We start from the raw sequence: 18,467 nt of genomic DNA, 5'->3' as shown, positions 1-18,467 counted from the left end.
ATCTGAAATTTTCTGGCCTGATCTGTGCAACTGAGTGGGGACAGTAAAAAGCCACAGAACGCCACCCCGGGATACTTTAGAGGGTAAGGAAGGAGTCTAACAGTGGGAGAGGAAGGACACAACAGGTAGGAAACAAGCAAGACTGGCAGACACAGAAACTCTGCAGGAAGAGACTGAAGTGTAAGAACTGACAGAAAGAAAAAGAGACCTCAGTCACTCCATGAGAAGCTGTGAGTGCTAGCAGTCTGCGACAGCATGAAGATAGTAGATGTCCCCGAGGAAGGAAGGCGATGTTTCATCTTTAGGGAGGCGGGTCCAGAGAGGAAGAGAAGAAGAAATAAGAGGGTGAGACAGAGCAGGGAGAATGTGAGAAAGTGCAAACGCGAGAGGCTCAAGTTAGGAAAACAAAGTTGGTTAAAGGGGGTGTTCTAAGCTAAAAGGCCTAATACAGGCATCTCAAACCGGTTCCATAAAGGGCCGTGTGGCTGCAAGTTTTCATTCCAACCAAGGAGGAACACACCAGGCTGGAATCAATTAATCAGCTGATTTCAGTCTTCAGCTGATAACTAAGTGATCCCTTGATGTTGATTGGTTGGCCTGATGTGCTCCTCCTGGGTTGGAATGAAAACCTGCAGCCACGCGGCCCTTTATGGAACCGGTTTGAGATGCCTGGCCTAATACTATATAGCTACACTACATCACCTAACAACTGTCATTTTAATGTGCAAAAGTTGTGCACCTAACAATAAAAGTTTGATTGATTCTGCTACTTTGCCAACTGAAGGATACATACTCAAACTGGCTTTTTAAAAAACAGACACTGTAAGTCCAATTTCTACAACACTGCTGTGCGACACCCTACTACTACCCCACTACTTTTCCTTAATAAAATAAGTGTGGACACAATAAAAAAAAAAAAAAAAAGTTGGACACACCCAAAAGCACAGCGCATGCCACCAATTATTCCCAGATGTTTGGAAAACACATTAGCCTCAAAGGGAGCTAATGACAATGTAACATCTGGGACAGCTGTCTTCTGCAGGAAAAGGAAAAACTCTCCCTCTCAAATGCAATCGTACCAACAACTTGCAAGTTTTTAAGTTCTAATCCTGTGTTAATACTTCCGTTATCTCTTGGTATGTGCAAAATACAATGTATGTAAAAGGTAGGTTCCTTTACTTTTTATGACACATCTTAAACTCTTGAATGTGATTTAGAGCGACCAGCTAACCCCACCTATCATATAAAACAACACTTGACTGTTAGCTACTTTTTCATGGTAGCTAGCAGGGTGCTGTCAAGGATCAGAGGTGTATGTGGATGTCAGCTGAAAAAAAAAAAAAAAGGCTGTTTATAATCCAAAAAAATGTAGTTGAGGTCTAACTTAACATCTCCATCATCATCATCATCTGCCTCCTTATCTAAAAACACAGGGGAGGGAGTTGTTGGTAGAGGCCAACTCTGGTGGCCTCTCTGATGTAGCAATGGTCCATATATACAAAGCCACACCCATTCAAGAGAGGTCCAATCATATGTGAAGGATATGATTTTAATGCCTCTCATAACTACACCCACATACTTCATCTCACATCAAGGGTGGGCGCTGTTGATACAACCAAACCCTTAAGAGAAAAATAAGGTGGTTAAATTGTCACAGCAAACATATTTAAAGTTTGTGAATTGTAAATCCTGGACAGAAATAGAGAAGAAGCCAAGAGAGCAAGAAAGACAGAGAAAGAGAGAAAGAGAGAGAGAAAGAAAGATAGAGAGATAGAGAGAGAGAGACAGAGAGAGAGAAAGAGAAAGAAAGATAGAGAGATAGAGAGAGAGAGAGAGGCAGAGAGAGAGAAAGAGAAAGAAAGATAGAGAGATAGAGAGAGAGACAGAGAGACAGAGAGAGAGAAAGAGAAAGAAAGATAGAGAGATAGAGAGAGAGACAGAGAGACAGAGAGAGAGAAAGAGAAAGAAAGATAGAGAGAGAGAGAGAGAGAGAGAGAAAGAGAAAGAGAAAGAGAAAGAGAAAGGGAGAGAGAAAGAGAAAGAGAAAGAGAAAGAGAAAGAGAGAGAGTGGCAGTGAAGTAGAGTGCAAATGTGTGTGTGTGTGTGTGTGTGTTTCAGCTCTACCTGTCGAGCGTGAGGCCCGCGGGGTTTGCGGAACACCACGAGCAGGATCTCTGGCAGTAGGCTGAGCAGGATGAGCAGGATGATGACCAGCCAGGCTGACACCGAGCTCAGCATGTTGGCAAACACAAAGTACAAACGTTGCTGCCTCAGGAAAGGCCTGCAGGAGAGGGAACACTTTGGTTTACGCCGACTGGACGAGCAACAGGGGTTGAGCAGAAATGAAAATAACAGGTCAGCTACTATGTAGGACATTTCATCCCGAGTTGTTTTCTAACCATATTATTCCTCCCCAGAAGAAGCTGAAAAACACGTAGAAAGCCAGGGAGCCCCAGATTACGAAGTGGTTGATCCATGTCCAGTGTCGTGTGTCCAGAGCGAGCTAGAGTGGCAGAGAAAAGTCGCTAAATGTGTGTGTCAAATATCCAAACACACGTTGCCAGTTAATGTTCTGCAAGACAATATATCTTCATAAGATAAACAAACAAGAGGGGATTAGTTTACCTTTAGAGTGACAGTGAAGACGAGGACAGTGAACACAATTGTTCCGTACGACCAGTTCCCAAAAACCTGCGTTTAAATATTACAAATGAGTGAATAGTACTGAGGAGACAATGTTGAACCAAGAAAATTAATGTCACAACCACTTAGAAGGTGAATTAAATCAAACCTGGCCGTTATCCTGCAGTGCTGGGTTACTGAACAAATATCGAACACCAAAGAAGAAGAGCAAGCCATGGAAGACTCCAAGTAAAGTCCAGTAGAGGAATGGTCCCCATCGTAACATGGCATTCTTAGCAATATCTCTAAAGGAAGTCATGAAAGAGAAAGTTTGCGTTGTGAGTCACTGCTGTAATTTCACTTTTAGTTTTTGTGATTGTTAAAGTACTTTGGTATATTTATGTTTTTCACTTTTTGTAATTATTTCTTAAAGATAAAAATAAAGATTAGCCATTCAATCATTTATTTGAGTTATTATAGCTCAAAACAGCAATCTTAGAACTACAACATAAAGAAGAAAATCTTAATTTACACATCATCATTTTTGAATTGTGCTGCAGATAAGCCAAAGTTCCCAGGTTTACCTGTAGAAGGTAGCGTTGTCCAGCAGAACCTCCATGCAGATGTGCTGCTCCAAGAGGCTGTAAGCCAGGATGGGCATAGAGGTGAAGCAGATGTTGTACATCGTCAGATAGGCCGCGTCATACAGGGGCTGGGGAGGATGGGAGCAGGAGGGGGGAGTGAAGGGGAGGTTGGTAAGGAAGAGGAGGAGGGTAGGGGCAACCAGGGTTAATATCACGGAGAGGACAAAGCTCACACACACCATCATTCTTGTACATCAAGTATGTAATATAAGCAAGCTTATATTACATATTTGATGCACTTATGCAAGATTTATGTCAGGGGCCATGTGGCATGAGGGAGAATGAAATATTCACTTTTACAAATAGAAATACCAAAACTTAATCAATTATCTATACTATAAATATCTATATTGTCCTACTGAATAGACTAATTAATATTTCATATTTATTTCTCATTAAGTGAATTCATCAATGTGCTCCAAGCTGCAATCGGGTCATGTAATTCATACCTGCATCGCTATTCTGTACTGTTAAGTCATTACGTTGGTAGCAGTGCGACAACACACATGTCCTGTCACCATGACAACAAAATATACACATTACGATGTGCCATGGTGGCTGAACATGACACTGTATTATCTTAAACATATGAAGCTCAAACATCCCAGGGACAGAGACGGAGGGGCAATCTGAGGGAAAGAGCAGGAGGAGCGGATTCAAGGGACACTTTCTCCTTTCATGTTCAGAATATCTTTGAACCTCAAAGGGCCTCAGGACATACTCACTTGCTGGGAGTAGCCACAGAAGAACTGGTACAAAAACTGAGGTAAGATGAAGCAAAGGTTCTGCAGGCAAATGGAGAAAGAGAACAGGCTCACGATGATGCACAGGAACATCAAAGAGCATCAAATGCATTTGGAAGTTCTTGTGTGCTTATAATGTAGGTACAAATACATTAACCTGAGTTCAACCTGTTTAATTTGCTAAGAGGATTGATTCTGTCAAATCTGTCTCTTCACCACATAATCCTCAAATCTCGTTAGTATGTGGGTTTATTTGGGAAATACAGGCTTTGCTGAAACCCACAGCAAGTTCTTAGCCTGAGTAATGATGTAAAGGTAACGTGAGAAGCGTACCTTGTAAAAGAAATATTGCACCAGGTGTGCAATGCGAACATAGTAGAGATGCCCATGAGCCAACAAAAGTTTCTTGAGGTGCTTGAGTTTGGGGATGGCATAATCACTGTTCCTCACTGCCTGCCGACCCTCTTTACCCTTAATACCTGAAACACCAAGAACAAATATCACACACAGCAAAAGGCTACCCTTCCCTCCATCTGGAGCAGAAATAAGAGCTCTGTTAGCCAGCTGCAGCATGACATTTCTCACCAATGCCAACATGAGCTTCCAAAATCATGCTGACGTCATTGGCACCATCTCCAATGGAAAGGGTGATGGGGCTGCCTTTAGAGTTCTTCACCATTTTAACTATCTAAAGATGGAGCAACACAGAGGGGCAACAATTAAAAATATAGGAATTATTTCAGCTCTTAACGAGTAAACATTTTCCACATTTTAACTGATCATTCAGACCTGTGCCTTCTGGAGAGGAGCCATGCGGCAGCAGAGCACAGACGTGCAGTTTTGACAAATCTGCAGGAACAGGTTCTTGTAGCGACTCGAGTTGGATTCAGAGGAGGAGTTGAGCACCATCGACAGAGTGGCTCCATCTATGATAAAGCCGTAGTCCTGGCCCGCCGAAGACCAGCTCCTGCAAAACAGAACAGGGAAATGGCTTTAACCATCAATAAGATTTAGTTTGGTTAAATGATCACCATGATATAAGAGTAAAGTATCCCATAATAACCTACATGTAAGTCAGGATACCGACCTGGTGACACCTGCTTTAACTGGTGGTGCATCCTGTACAGCTTTCTTGTGGTACTCAAGCAACAGCTCGTGCAGTCGTTCCTCACGCCTCTTCCCTTCATCCTCCAGAGTACGCACTGTCAGCTCCAACAGCTCCGTATTTCTCTGGAACAGCCTACAAGCATAACAGGTGGACTTTGCCGTCTCCATCTTGTCCCCCGTTAGGACCCAAACTTTAATGCCTGCACCCTGCAGAGCCTCCATGGTCTCTGCTGCCTCCTCTTGAAGCCTGGGGGAAAGAAGAGGAAGAGACAAGTGAAAGATTAATACACTAACTCTAAGATTCTGATACTATCACAAGAAAGAAAACCCAACAGTTGAGCAAAACCATGGGCATCACGGTTAAGTTTCACAGGATGATTAGTCAACTGCATTATAGCAAAAGGAGATCGCTCTATGACACAACACAACTGAACATGCTGAGCTGCTGGTTTCTGTTGAAAATGGCTCTTAAATGAGGAAGAGACTGTCTTCACTAAGACAGGCATATATGGCAACATCAATACTAATTCTAAAATAATACAAGTTGCCTGTTATTCAGTTTTCATATCTCAGTTTGTGGAGGAGTACACAATGTCAACCACAAGATGGCAGTATGAGTTTACATTACAAAGTTCTGGGGGAAAAAAAGCAGTTCTGGCTGTTACCACTATTTTAGGTGGAGTTATATTAGTCATTCTGAACAAAACACTACCAGGAATCTGATGACATGTGATGCAGGGTATGTAGCAGGGAAAGGGGAAAGGCTTCTCCTGACAAACAGCAGCTGGAAGTGTTTAGGTTAAATTGACAGTATCTGAACATAACAAAATGAGGAACAATGAAGCTCCTATCTAGTATAAAGATCCTCTCCAATGAAAATCAAGTATTTAACCCTGACAATGTGTACATATGCTGCAAAACATATCATGAACAAAATAAGCATTTCTGAGTATTTCCACTTTGGAGCTACAGTGGACCAATGACAGTTGTCCCTCAAACATGCATTCAAACAGGATTCAAACAGCTGGGTTTCGAACATCACATATCTGAGGAACCAATCCCGTGAACTTGCAGAGTGGAGCTACAATGAAGCGAAGAGCATCAGAGGTGAAGCCAGGTGTAGCTACATATCGGTATTTTGCAATTTAAGATTCACTATTTTCAAAACCATAGAAGAGACATGTTCTGTTTTTGGTTGCAAAGTTGCTAAACGAGAAACAGTGATTCACGTCTTACAAAAGGATCTTAAAATCCAAGAGCTGAACTGTAGCCTGCAGGAGCTGTTTTTCCAGAACTCTGTTTAGCCACAAAACTTAGATTAAAGCCAGATGCTGCACCACCCATTCATCGTGGGGAAACAGCAAGTATACAACAACATGTTGGTAAGTTTCTTTCTTGTGTTTTATCTGTTGACTGTGTCCAAACAAATGTAGTGTGCAAGTTCGCCTTCCAAGTTACATGATGATTAATGTCAAATGCTGACAGGATATTTCATATAGCTTGGGGGAAGCATTACTCAAAACAGCTGCTGAACTAGATGATGACTGATTCCGACAGAAAACTTGGGGTTTCTCTTATTTAGAATCAGTTTCCAGGTTGAACATGTAAGGATGAATTACTCCTATATTACTCCTATATTACCACCTGCCATTGAGCAGGGTAAAGCAGTGAGGGAAACAGAAAACAAGTCTGATGAGCAGGTACACTCGAGCAGCAGGCGAGCAGCAGAGAAGCGGGTGGAGATAGAGGCGGGGACTATTTAGATCTTCACATTACATCCAAGCTATTTTAAGCCACGAAGAGATTGTTTTTCATGAGAAAAAACTTCTAAATATGTCATTTTGATGAACAGAGATTAGTTTTTATGGACTGAAGCAATGAAAGGAGAGGAGCTTTAAGAACAATAAGTCAGCACAGGATGTCTATTGCTGCCTTCTGTAAAGTCTCAGATCAATTTTAGGTTTATTCTAAGATTTATTTATGTAAGCTATTTTTTCCCAATAAAATTCTTGGTGCTGATCTTTAATGAGAAAGAAGGACAACAGCAACATGGAAGAAAAAATGCAAGGCATTCAAAAACTTTAAACATCTGCTGGCTCATCGGTGAGACTTGTGTGTGAGCACGCACCGATCTTCCACAGCAGTGGCTCCTATTAGACTCATGCCGGTCTCCACTTGGTTGTAAACAGTCATGAGCTTCTCCTCTCTGTCCTGCAGAGCCAGTCTAGCTTCCCTCAATCCTGCATCTGCCTGGGCGTACTCCTCCGCACTGAGAATTTTGTAGGCCACACACAGCGTCCGGTAGCCCTCCTGGAACACACATGGCACCCAATGTCACAAAAAGAAAGTGCAAAAGCCTTCACACCATTGTAATCTTAAATAAAAACCAGACAGACCCTAAAGGATAAACGTAACAGCAACTGCTGGATTTGGAGAGGCAATTTGTTTATGTCACCCACCGTCGCATTACGCTCTACATGCATGCGTATCCTTTCGACCTCCTCCTGTCTGACGCGTGAGAAGATAGACGAGTCTGCTCCCTTACAGAAGAGCAGTGTATCACCTGGACGCAAGAAACACGCAAACGTAAAGACACGCAAAGAAACACACAGCATGGTGAGTGCTGAAGGCCAACACTAAATCACACTCGATGCAATAAATGCGACAGTAACAGTCAAGCTCACCTGATTTTGATCTGACTATTACACTCATTCGCCTTCTCACTGGGTCAAAGTTCAGCACGTGAAGCAGTTCATACCTTTGGGGAGTAGAAAATGGAAATAAAATAAAGTTGTAGCACAAAAGTAAATAACATAAATTAAAGCTTAAAACTTTATCCTTGTAATTACCGACTTACAATTCAATGTCATTGTTCCTGTTGAGAATTTTCATGGTTTTACTTTCGAGACCCAGAAATGTAAAGCCATACCTGCAGATGGAGACAAATGATCACAAATGAGCCCTTTATGTCCTCATGTGCTATGTGAATGAATGCTGTCATGAAAATCTGTGAATGCTGCCCTCTGACAGCCCATCTCTTACTTCATGGCACCCTTGACCAGAGCAACCTCATCGGGTGAAGAGGCTATAAAGCCCCTCTGCTCCTGCGGAGGGCAGACCACCTCTCCATCCACCCCTAAGCCATCCACCTGGTCAACCAGTCCGTCCCCTTGGCCTTGACCCTGCTCTGTAGACTCCTTCACCTGGACTGTGTGGCACAGACACAGGGCACGCAGAAACAGCTCCTCCCTCTCCTAATAACACAACATGAACATGGCTTAATACAGTAATATAAGATAAACTGTGTTTAAATAAAATGAATGTACAAACCTTCTTTAATGAACAACTATTAGTTAATTTATGGTTAACTAACAGCCCCATGTGGAGCCATATACAGTAGCTGGAGCTTAGATAAAGCCTTGGATTTACACCCATTTATCGGTAATGACTTCTTACCCACATGCATGTTCAAATACAACAGTCTGTAAAGTGTTATCAGGAGCTCACGTCAAGAGCACACAGCCGCTCTGCTCACCCTCCATGTTGAGTGCTTATGTTGACATGTCAAGGAGACTGTATGTGGGTGCCCTATGAAGGGTCTTTCTGAGCAGCGAGCTATGTAATAGCCATATGTTGCCGCTTGTGTGAATTTAACAACATATGGAGGGACACCACAGCACCCACCTTGCCAGCTTTCTGCTGTAGTTTGCTCACAGGTCCATCTGTGACACAAAATCCGTCCAACTCCGAGCTTGCGTCCCGGTACTTGTACTGGAAACCGTCGATGCAGCACTCTATGAACTCCATGTTATTCTGAGTTAGGGTGCCTGTCTTGTCTGTGAAGACGTACTCCACCTGCAGGCAATGTGATAAAAAGACATGACAGACTATTCCAAACCCATAAAAATTCTGTTGGCCATTTAACAGGTTCCAACAATAAGATTAGGCAATTACTCCCAGAAAGAATTACTCTGCATTAATCAGTTTCACGAAGCATCGCCTTTAATTGAAGTAATCATCTGGCAAACCAAGTGTGACTGATCTATGGTGCCGCTGTTTGAGTCAGAAGTGCTATAAAAAACAGGAGAAGTTAGGACAGCACAGTCAACTGTTCAGATGAATCTGGAGAGCACATTGTCATGGACTCCATTTTAATTTATTTCTGTCTTTGTGCTGGTGTAACACACAGAATTCCTCCTCTGGTGGATCAACATCCTCTTATCTAATCAGAAAACAATTCCCTCTTTACATACATTTCTTGGAATAAAATGTTTCATTTCGTTCTGCCCAGCTGCCTGACCTGTCCCAGTTCCTCATTGAGGTCTGAAGTGTTGACTAGTGCCCCCTCCTTGATTTCAGGGTCAAAGAAGTCCTTGTCCCACGTGATGAAAAAGGATCCTAAAAACTTCTGCATCTCGACCGTCACATACATGGAAACCGGAATGATGAAGTTGAAGAGCACCATGAAGGACAGGAAGTCGGTGAACATCTTTAAGTACTGTTGGGGAAAAAAATGAGAACACAGACAGATATTTAAACATTTTTCTGATCTTGTTATCAGATATTGCTTCACTTGTGTCTTGAAGGGTGGCTGGCTGCACTGCATTCCGTAAGCATTACGTACATAATGTGCTTAAATTGAGACCAGAAGTTTGAGATTATTCAAGCTAAGAAAATGAGGACATGATGGAAATCATAGGGTTGTATCACAATGTTCACAGTTCTTTGAGGGCTAGGGCAGATGGTTAAGAGCCGAGGAAATGGACCATATCACGATGTACGTCTGCAGTGGCCACTTTGCTCAGTAGAGTTTTATAAGTGTGGATCAGAAGAGGGTATTACAATGATTATAATACAGTGTACTCAGGCAATGCAATGGTAATTCTCATGCTGCTCTCAACAATGTGTCAGAACGTGTTTCACCATTTCTGATATAGGCTTGGTTTGAGTTGTTCGCTGCCAGACAAAGTTCACATAGCTCACAGTTCATTGTTTCGACAACAAACACAGACAGGTTGTTTAACTGCGTACTCACCAGGTTGGTGTCCTTCTCTCTCTGGGTTTTCTCATTGTACCAAGGCTCATCCTGCCCAGGCTTGCTCTGCCACACATACTTTAGAGTGGTGCACACAAGGGCCTTGCTCACCAGTATGCAAAGGTAAACCAGAAGGAAGGCATTGATAGACCTGAAAATATAAGAAATCAAATTAATAAGGACCAAAGATATGTCACATATTTTAAACATGTTCACACAATATCCTCTAAACTTACTTCTCCACAGCAGAGCGTTTCTGAGACTTGCCCTGGTAGTTGAGCGCCATCTTTGTCTCCATGCCAGTGTAAACTGCAACACCTTGAGAAAGAAAAGGAGGAAAAGAAGACGAGAACCTTTTTAGATAACAAGCTACCTCTAATAATACAAGTTATTGTAATAAAACAACTCAGGTTTCACTTACCACAGATTTTCTGAGTGTTCTTTAAGGTTGCCCCTTTCAGCAGAAGGTTTTCCGGGCCCAAAGACCTGCAAAATCCCATCAGTAGATCAAACAGTTCGGTCATACACAAGCTGTGCAGGCCACACACTCCTACATTCTCTAAATGGAAAACTGGCAGGCAAACTGGCATCCGCTCTAAAATACGCAGTGACAATACACAGTATGACTGCAGTCTGGGCTTACATCGGTCCCAGTGTTCTTGAGAAGGACACTGGCATTTGTTTATATGGCCATTACAAAGTAGTCAATGATAAATGCCTGTGGGAGTGCTTTGGAAACAGTGGCTGAAGCAATGCCAGCCCGTTTTAATTTTAATGCTTGTCTGCAATGAAGGATCAATGGAACAATGATTTGTTGGTGATGCAAAGGGAAACAAATGAGTGCTTAAGCAACTGCGTTTTGATTTTGCTCTCACTTAAAGTGAGCTGAGAAAGCTGTGCGTGAGTGCTCTCACCTTACAACGGGCTCCTGATTGTTTTTGTCAATGTGCATACGGCCCACAAACCTGGAACAAAATGACATACGCGCTCAGAAGCTAAAGTCATTTGTAAAACATACTTACTTACATACATACATACTTACATACATATGATATTTGTTTTGCATATCATTCAACCTGTTAATACCAGAGTGAATTTGAACTTGAGGCATCCCAATCCATGCAGAGTACATTTACTTTACAAAACTGTAAGTACTCATTGACCTAAAATCAGTTGCAGAGGTTTGGGAGCCAGCTAATCACTGGTGGTTAGCCAGCAGCACACTGTCAGTTTTATTGACACTGAATAGCAAGCATCTGGCACCATAGCTTACTTTGCACGTCTCAAACACCATTCTGATGCCTGGCTAAATGACAATAGTCGCACTCTTTGCCCCAAGGGGGAGCCAAAGGCTGTGTGTTGACTGTGAATAAGAATCAACTCTCTTTGAGCAGACCAAAGATAAGCGGAAATACCAGGCCCACTTTCACTATTCCTAATACGAAAGCAACCAAACATAAATAGACTATGGCTCACCAAAACATCTCCACTTAACAATCTACATGTTAATATAAGAGTCACTTTGGACATTTTCAACTGGCATTGAGTTAATCCATTGCCCAACAAACCACAGGCAATGCATTCTCATGGTGTAAACTTGCTGGGGCCACATGATGAGTGCCTACTTGTAAAGGTCAGGCTGTGGCTGTTCACACTCAATGGTGGCGATGAGAGATTCCAGATCCTTCTCTGTGTCTGGCACTGTGTAGTGTGTCTGGACAAATGGAATAGGGAGAGAGAGAGACAGAGGGTGAGTGTTGACTGGCTCAGGTCAACTGATAATTTTAATCTCTCACACACAGACAGTACAGGAAAATAGGAAGATAAAAGATGCGCAGAATCTGTGACTCACACAAAAAGGTACAAACACATATTTCTGAGGAACACATATTTCTGAGAAACTTGAACTTTCTTCAAACCAAGGCTGATAAATACAACTTCCTTGTCTCTGAAAACAACTGTGAAATATACAGATTCAAGTTCCTGATAATTATAAAACACAATTAATACGTGTCCGGACAAGTGCATGTAGAGAACTGCAACAATTGACCCTTCACCCAGCCCTGCCTTCTATAGTTACTGTTGTTATGTCTGCCAAGCTTTCGACTCTTACACTGCACGTATAGAGTTTACAGTGTCAGCAGTGGCAGATTTAACATCGAAATTCAAGGTGATGTTTCAAACACTAGGTCTTTGACTCCACACAGATGTAAACAAAAGCAGGCCTCTCATTTCTTGCAGACAACTCTCCCTAGCAGACTTTATAAATGTGTCTCGCTAATGTAAGCTAATGCTAATGCTTAAACTCTGTGAGTCAGCTGACGTGTCCATGTGACACATTTTAAAATAAGAACCTTGAAAAAGGGTCTTAAGTATGTACTTGATGGCTGCATACATTAAAAGACTGATGATGAAGCTACACCTACCAGGCATAACATCAGCATTCTCACCAGTTGTTGATCCATGTAATGGAGCACTGTTAGCGTATTTCAGGATAGAGCTAGTTCGTCTCATAGCATGGTATTAAAAAAAATATATATATGTAAAAATAATTAAAAAGGTAGGCTATTGGAAATGTTATTGATTCTAACATAACTATTGAATTGTTTGGATGCTTACCACTGAAAAACATACCTGGTCAAGGTTTTGGGCTATGCTTCACAGTGTTTTCAAACAGCGTGCTTCACTTTTACAAGAGAAGAATTTGAGAATATGAGGAATAAGCCATGAGTTTGGCAAATGCAATGATATCTAATGGATGTTTGGCTGGAGTTGCTGGCGGGTGAACTTCCCCAAAACAAACAAAGAGCAAGACTGGGCTGCTATCATTACATCGTTACTGTAAATTCCGATATAGTTGCATCTGGGCTCACAGATGGACAAATCCACCAAGAGTGGATGTGTCTGCCCAGAACAGTGGGCCACTTTGGATGTAACACTTGGTAACTAGTAAACTAGTTAGCCTGACATGCTAACATGGTTCAGTGAAGGGTCAGCTGTGACAAAACAAAAACTATAAATGAATGCGCTTCAACATGCAATTTCCTTCTCCTAATCCACATAACCATCACATTTATATAACCATCAAATAACTATAGCTAAACAAATTTTAAGTTTCCTCTTCAAAGTCACACACGAACACACATACAGCAGAGCACTCCTTCTTACTTTATGGTTGGACTCTCCATCCAGACTTGCTGTGGTAACAAAGCATGTGTCATCATCTCGGCTAGACTGCAGGAGTATTAAATCACAGGGAAAGGTCTCATCTTCCTCCACCTCCACAACATCTCCAACCTGATCAAAGAAACACGACCAAACACGCCTCATCACAATTTGCTTTCACCTACTTGTTAGGCATCAGATCAGTGGGATTTGCCACAGGATGAGATTTAAACAACCTCAGTTTTAAGCAATTTTACCACTTGGGAGGAGAAGGACTCCACAACATGACCGCTGGTCAATATTCACTCACCTTTTAGCTCCGGTTTGGTCTGCCAACTACGGACAAAACCTCTGGCTCTCTTTGGCTTGCAAAATATTTACTTTAGCTCGAGTCCATTTAGCACTAGGAGGCAGCTTACAGTTAACTTGTGTGAGCTCCTGTGCTGGGAGCAGCTGTCCACTGTTTTAAACAAAGGAACAATGTTTTGGTTTTGACAGCTGCTCATTCTCAGTGGTGTCAGCAGCAGAACTTTAACACAACCAGGAGTCATTTAGTTCACTCTGAATATTGAAAAATAGTTTTTAATGCCCGTTTAACTTTTTGAATAGACGTAAATGTCTGAAAACACTGTTACCTACAGCAAACAGTAAAGAATGCATTGGAGAAATGGCCTGCACACAACGCCCTGGTTACATTAATAACCATAACACCCATGTCTGAACATCAAATCAGTTTGGCTGAGCAACATTCTGCCCGGTGCATATATTCCAAACACAGCCATACCGAGCTGCATGTAGCTTCTCTCTGGACATGTCACTAAGGAAATATCAGGGTACCTTGATCTTCTCACTCTCCTTCCGTATCCTCCGGCCGTCCTCTAGCACTGTCACTGGGTACTTATTCACCTCATTGTCAGCCTTGTGTCGTAGCCAGTCCTCATAGCCCTGCGGCAAAATGTCAAAATCAGATTTGCGTTATTTAGCTAGTACAACAAAAGGTTTGTCTCCAGTACCCTCAGGACATTGACAACTAATATCAGTACATACTATCCCACAGTAAAAGTTTGGTAAAGGAGAGTAAGACACAAAGAAATGTCTGTGCATACAATATAATCTTTACATTTAGTATTTCATTATTATGTTAAAAAGAGTGCCTACAGCAGCAGAATGGGATAGCTGCTGTCCAGCAGTGCATTGGAACAATACACCATGAAATAATACTGAGTCTGGTTAAAAAAAACAAAAAAAAAAACCTGGGGCTGCAGCAGCATAAGGCACAAAGTCTAGTGTAGACTTCATAAGTACTTAAAGATTGTGATGGAGATAGACGAGATGGTGCAGAGATGCAGAGGGTAAAGAGGGAAACCAGAGTGTGTGCCAAGGTGGAGCTCAAGCCAGAAAGTGGACTTAGCGGGAAAGGTGATGGGAGGAGAGAGAAAGTCTGGTTGAGTGATGCAGAAAAATGATGCCAGGTGGATGAAAGGGGGAGAGCGGGGAGGGGAGGGAAGGGATTCCACGGATGGCCAGTTGAACTATACAGTTCACCTCAGCCTGACTAATGGAGTCGGGCAGACCGCCTTGGTGTCCCACTTCAAAGCTTGGCTGAGGGTGCTCCAGCACTATCAGTGCATCCCATATATTTTCAGAAGGAAGTCCACCTATTATTGTGCATTTCAAAGCCCCAGCGGTAGACTAACTAAAAAGCCAGTCCTAAAACAATACATCTGAAGCTAGGACATGACAGCAACGGAGTCAAAGAAACAGACACCCCCCTTGATAATTTGTATCTCTGTAATAGACTTGCTCCCTCTCTCCCCATTTGCTCGCATTCCCCGAGAACCCATTTCATCTTTTCCCCAATCAGAATTCAACAGCGGAGCACATTAATACAAAACTCAAGAGAACATTAGTCACGTGCTTTATACAAAAATCACAGCAAGGGAGTTATGAAGGCAGGGGGACTTGTTATGTTACATGGGGGGGGGGTGTAATGCAGTGAGAAACAATATGAGGAAGTGAGGACATGACAATACGAATCATAATAACATTTCTATTATCAACACTCATCAGCCTCACTAGGCAGTGTCCTACCTGCTTGATTGCAGTTACTGTGATCACAAAAAATAAGGGTAGGCCACTGGTGACTGGGCTGGTGGGGGTGTCCACTATCACCTATTGTGGGAAAACAGAAAGTCAACATTTAACACTCAACAACAAACATATGACCTTCAAACTGAAATGCTATGCTTTGAACAGTATACAGTATACAAAGTCTTGCTGCAGCGCATGTGTGTTTGTGGTTACAGAGGGAGGAGCCTGTGCTAAGATAGTCCTCTAAATGCAGGGTGTAGTCTGCTTCTGTGAGGAGTTTCTACTTGTCCCCAAATGTGTTCATCAGTAGGAAACACAGGGGAGACATTTACATTTTGCAAGGCAGTGAGGGAGGTTCTGGACCATAGAACTTTTAATCAAATGGGCCGGGGACAGAGTGCTTAATCTGCAGGCATGCCAACACTTCTGTGTCTCTGCCAAGGCATGGGATCAGGCCAACACAAAGCTTTGCTGGACTCACCTTTCCTGCCTGAGCCGTGTTTGAGGGAATATATCAGTATAGTATGTGTTGCCTTTTTATGCATGTGTGTAATAAGACTATGTGTTGGACCAGCGACCAGGTAATCCCAAACAAGCAGTTTAGAAGCAGCACCTGACCATGGCTTCCAGCTAAAATCCCAGCACACAAACAGCCTTGTGTGTTTGTCTGTGCCTTAAAACCATCATAAGATGGATTTACCCTGGCATTTCTGATCCTGCAGGCTGGTCTCCCCCTGATCTGAAGTGTGTGTTCCTGCACGCACAGACACAACACTTCCAGCTCATTGGTTGCTCATGTAAGAGCAGGAAATGCGTTTTGAGGCAGTCTCCTATGTTTTACTCACCTATACTCGGACTGAGAATGAAAAAAAAAAAAAAAGCTGTTCACTCAGTTATCAAAGACAGACATGTACACAGCCACAATTTATACTCACTTACACACGGACACACACACACTCACAGAAAGTACAAGGGCAGTCAGCTACTAGCCTACCCAAGCTTTACTGTGATTACAATTAACTGCAGGATAAATCAATTACAAGGCAGAGATGGACTGGTGCACATCGACCCTTTGGAGGAGTGCAGATTCAGAGGAGACTCTGCATTATATTTGTACTGGTTGGCGATTCCGGTGAGACAGAAGCAAAAGTAATAATTCTGCCGCAGTAGCCTCAGGTGTAGGGAGCCAGAGGTGAGAGTACTCAATGCTCCAAAAGAGCAGAGTGTGTACATGAGGCCTCTGTATATGAGTCATTACACCTGACACATTGCCACAGGCTATGTAGCTAGTGGATTATTGAATGCCTCTTGATAAAAGCTTGGTATCCGCAGGTCATGTTAGCCCTCCGCTGTTTGGCAGGACCAGATCCTTTCCCAGAGCACAAGTGTGATGAGCATTGGAGAAAGGTGATGGAGCACTTTATTTCTGCCTATAATACGTCACATCTCTTTTTCGTGTGACTGTATTGAAGGTTGACTGATCACAGAAAGCAAAACAGCAACTGCAGGGAGGATTGAGTACAGCGTGTCCCTCTGATGCAGCAGCCAGATGGCCAAACTTGACAAAGGGTGATCACAGCGCAGAGAGAATGCTTTACAAAGCCACCTTTCAGCCTAAATGTTGTTTGATGTTGATTTATCTTTGGCACTTCTATGACAATTCTGATGGAAACTGTTCAGTAGAGAACTATAAAAAGAGACAAATGGTGGCGGTGTCTTTTTTTAGTGTTCATCAACAGTGATTCTAAAAAAACGCTTTCTTTTAATCTCATACTACAGTACTGTGTGAAATCAGACTTAACAAGCTTCACATATCAAGGACAGCCATCATTTTTGGAATAGGATGAGGTCTCTACTGCCGTTTAATGTATCAACAATATAATTATTGAAAATACAGCAACAATAAACTAGAACCTCCACAAAACCTTCAGCTGCTGCACTTCTGCCAAACCACACAATTCTCCCAGAGCTTGTCTTTCATAGTTTATTTGTACTGATTCATCCCCACCAAACTGCAGGGCGGCCAAATACCTTTTCACTTCCTCTGCACCAAATGCAAAACCAAAAAATCTCAGTAATAGGAGCGAACTGTGTGCTGCTGCTGATGTGCTGGTGCGATATCAGAGCTGCAGAGCTGAGCAGCACAAAGCCCTTCATCTGAGCCGGGAAGTGTGTCAGAGTGAGCGACAGACAGCAGGCTCCCGGGGTCCCGGGGCAGCGCTGTGGGCCCTCGTGTCCTCCTACCCCTTCACCCCCTCGTTCTGCCTCTACCCCCCCCTTCTCTCTTGCTCTCTCACAGCTCTCTATTCCCATTCGATCACATTCGAGCAAAGACATGCAGGGCTATTTATAGGAGAGTGGTGCTTTTTTATCAGCCTGTGTCTATTTGTGGCACTCAGAAGAACAGAGGGCTTCCTGGCTGCTGACGTCAGCAGTGCAGCGCTGCAGAGAGATGGGTGGAATGTGGGAGAGAATGGGGGAAAGAAAGGCAGAAGGAAAGAGACCAAACGACAAAAGGAGAGACAAAAGGAGGGTAGGACAGCGTTGGAGGATGCATGACATGTGGGTGTTGGTTGAGCATTTGCATGAAGCCTCTCAGGGGAAGTGAGAAGGTTTATTTCTGTCTGCGAGATGCGAGTGCAAAATGAGTGCACACAGAGTCTGTGTACCTGTTTCTCTCTCATCCTCTCTCTCTCTGATATAATAGCAGGCTGCATGGGAAAAAACTGAGTGGTTAGGATAAGGAGCCCCTCAAGAGAGGTTGGATTAGTGGAGAAACGCCAACCACGCTGCAGCTTGGGTAAACACCGTCAGCAAACCTAGGACACCCACTGAGTCATACATCACGCGCACATACACATACATACAACGCATTCACCCATACAAACATTCTACGCGGCACAAATCACACTGATAATCCCTGTGTGTTTGTGTGAGAGATGCAAACATGCTTGGTGGTTTTCGCTTGTTTAAGTGTGCTGCATTTGCTCAAGATAATTTCACACACTGGCTCACAACTGTTCAAAGTCCAGCACCTTCACCCAGAAGCTGAGGATAATA

The 18,467-nt window shown here is 42.9% G+C and overlaps 1 protein-coding gene across 6 annotated transcripts in view; it reads right to left on the bottom strand.

The window, feature by feature from the left end:
• atp11c (ATPase phospholipid transporting 11C) overlaps positions 1–18,467 on the bottom strand; it is a 41,244-nt gene that overhangs the window by 5,564 nt on the left and 17,213 nt on the right. For all 6 annotated transcript variants that reach the window (XM_041943710.1, XM_041943711.1, XM_041943712.1 and 3 more), the window contains exons 4-28: positions 15,408–15,488; positions 14,154–14,261; positions 13,320–13,448; positions 11,777–11,865; positions 11,066–11,116; positions 10,573–10,637; positions 10,388–10,469; positions 10,152–10,302; positions 9,417–9,614; positions 8,801–8,971; positions 8,159–8,370; positions 7,974–8,045; positions 7,801–7,874; positions 7,576–7,679; positions 7,245–7,426; positions 5,097–5,363; positions 4,799–4,976; positions 4,595–4,697; positions 4,343–4,488; positions 3,992–4,051; positions 3,207–3,334; positions 2,792–2,927; positions 2,626–2,691; positions 2,400–2,503; positions 2,125–2,281 (exon numbers count right to left, since the gene is read on the bottom strand). In XM_041943710.1, coding sequence (XP_041799644.1) covers positions 2,125–2,281; positions 2,400–2,503; positions 2,626–2,691; positions 2,792–2,927; positions 3,207–3,334; positions 3,992–4,051; positions 4,343–4,488; positions 4,595–4,697; positions 4,799–4,976; positions 5,097–5,363; positions 7,245–7,426; positions 7,576–7,679; positions 7,801–7,874; positions 7,974–8,045; positions 8,159–8,370; positions 8,801–8,971; positions 9,417–9,614; positions 10,152–10,302; positions 10,388–10,469; positions 10,573–10,637; positions 11,066–11,116; positions 11,777–11,865; positions 13,320–13,448; positions 14,154–14,261; positions 15,408–15,488 — 3,114 coding nt within the window. The remainder of the gene's footprint in view (positions 1–2,124; positions 2,282–2,399; positions 2,504–2,625; positions 2,692–2,791; positions 2,928–3,206; positions 3,335–3,991; positions 4,052–4,342; positions 4,489–4,594; positions 4,698–4,798; positions 4,977–5,096; positions 5,364–7,244; positions 7,427–7,575; positions 7,680–7,800; positions 7,875–7,973; positions 8,046–8,158; positions 8,371–8,800; positions 8,972–9,416; positions 9,615–10,151; positions 10,303–10,387; positions 10,470–10,572; positions 10,638–11,065; positions 11,117–11,776; positions 11,866–13,319; positions 13,449–14,153; positions 14,262–15,407; positions 15,489–18,467) is intronic.

The sequence above is a fragment of the Chelmon rostratus genome, chromosome 9 (genome assembly GCF_017976325.1).
Source record: "Chelmon rostratus isolate fCheRos1 chromosome 9, fCheRos1.pri, whole genome shotgun sequence".
NCBI lineage: Eukaryota > Metazoa > Chordata > Actinopteri > Chaetodontiformes > Chaetodontidae > Chelmon > Chelmon rostratus.
Note: the sequence above shows the minus strand (reverse complement) of the source record. Positions and strands in the feature narration are given on the sequence as shown.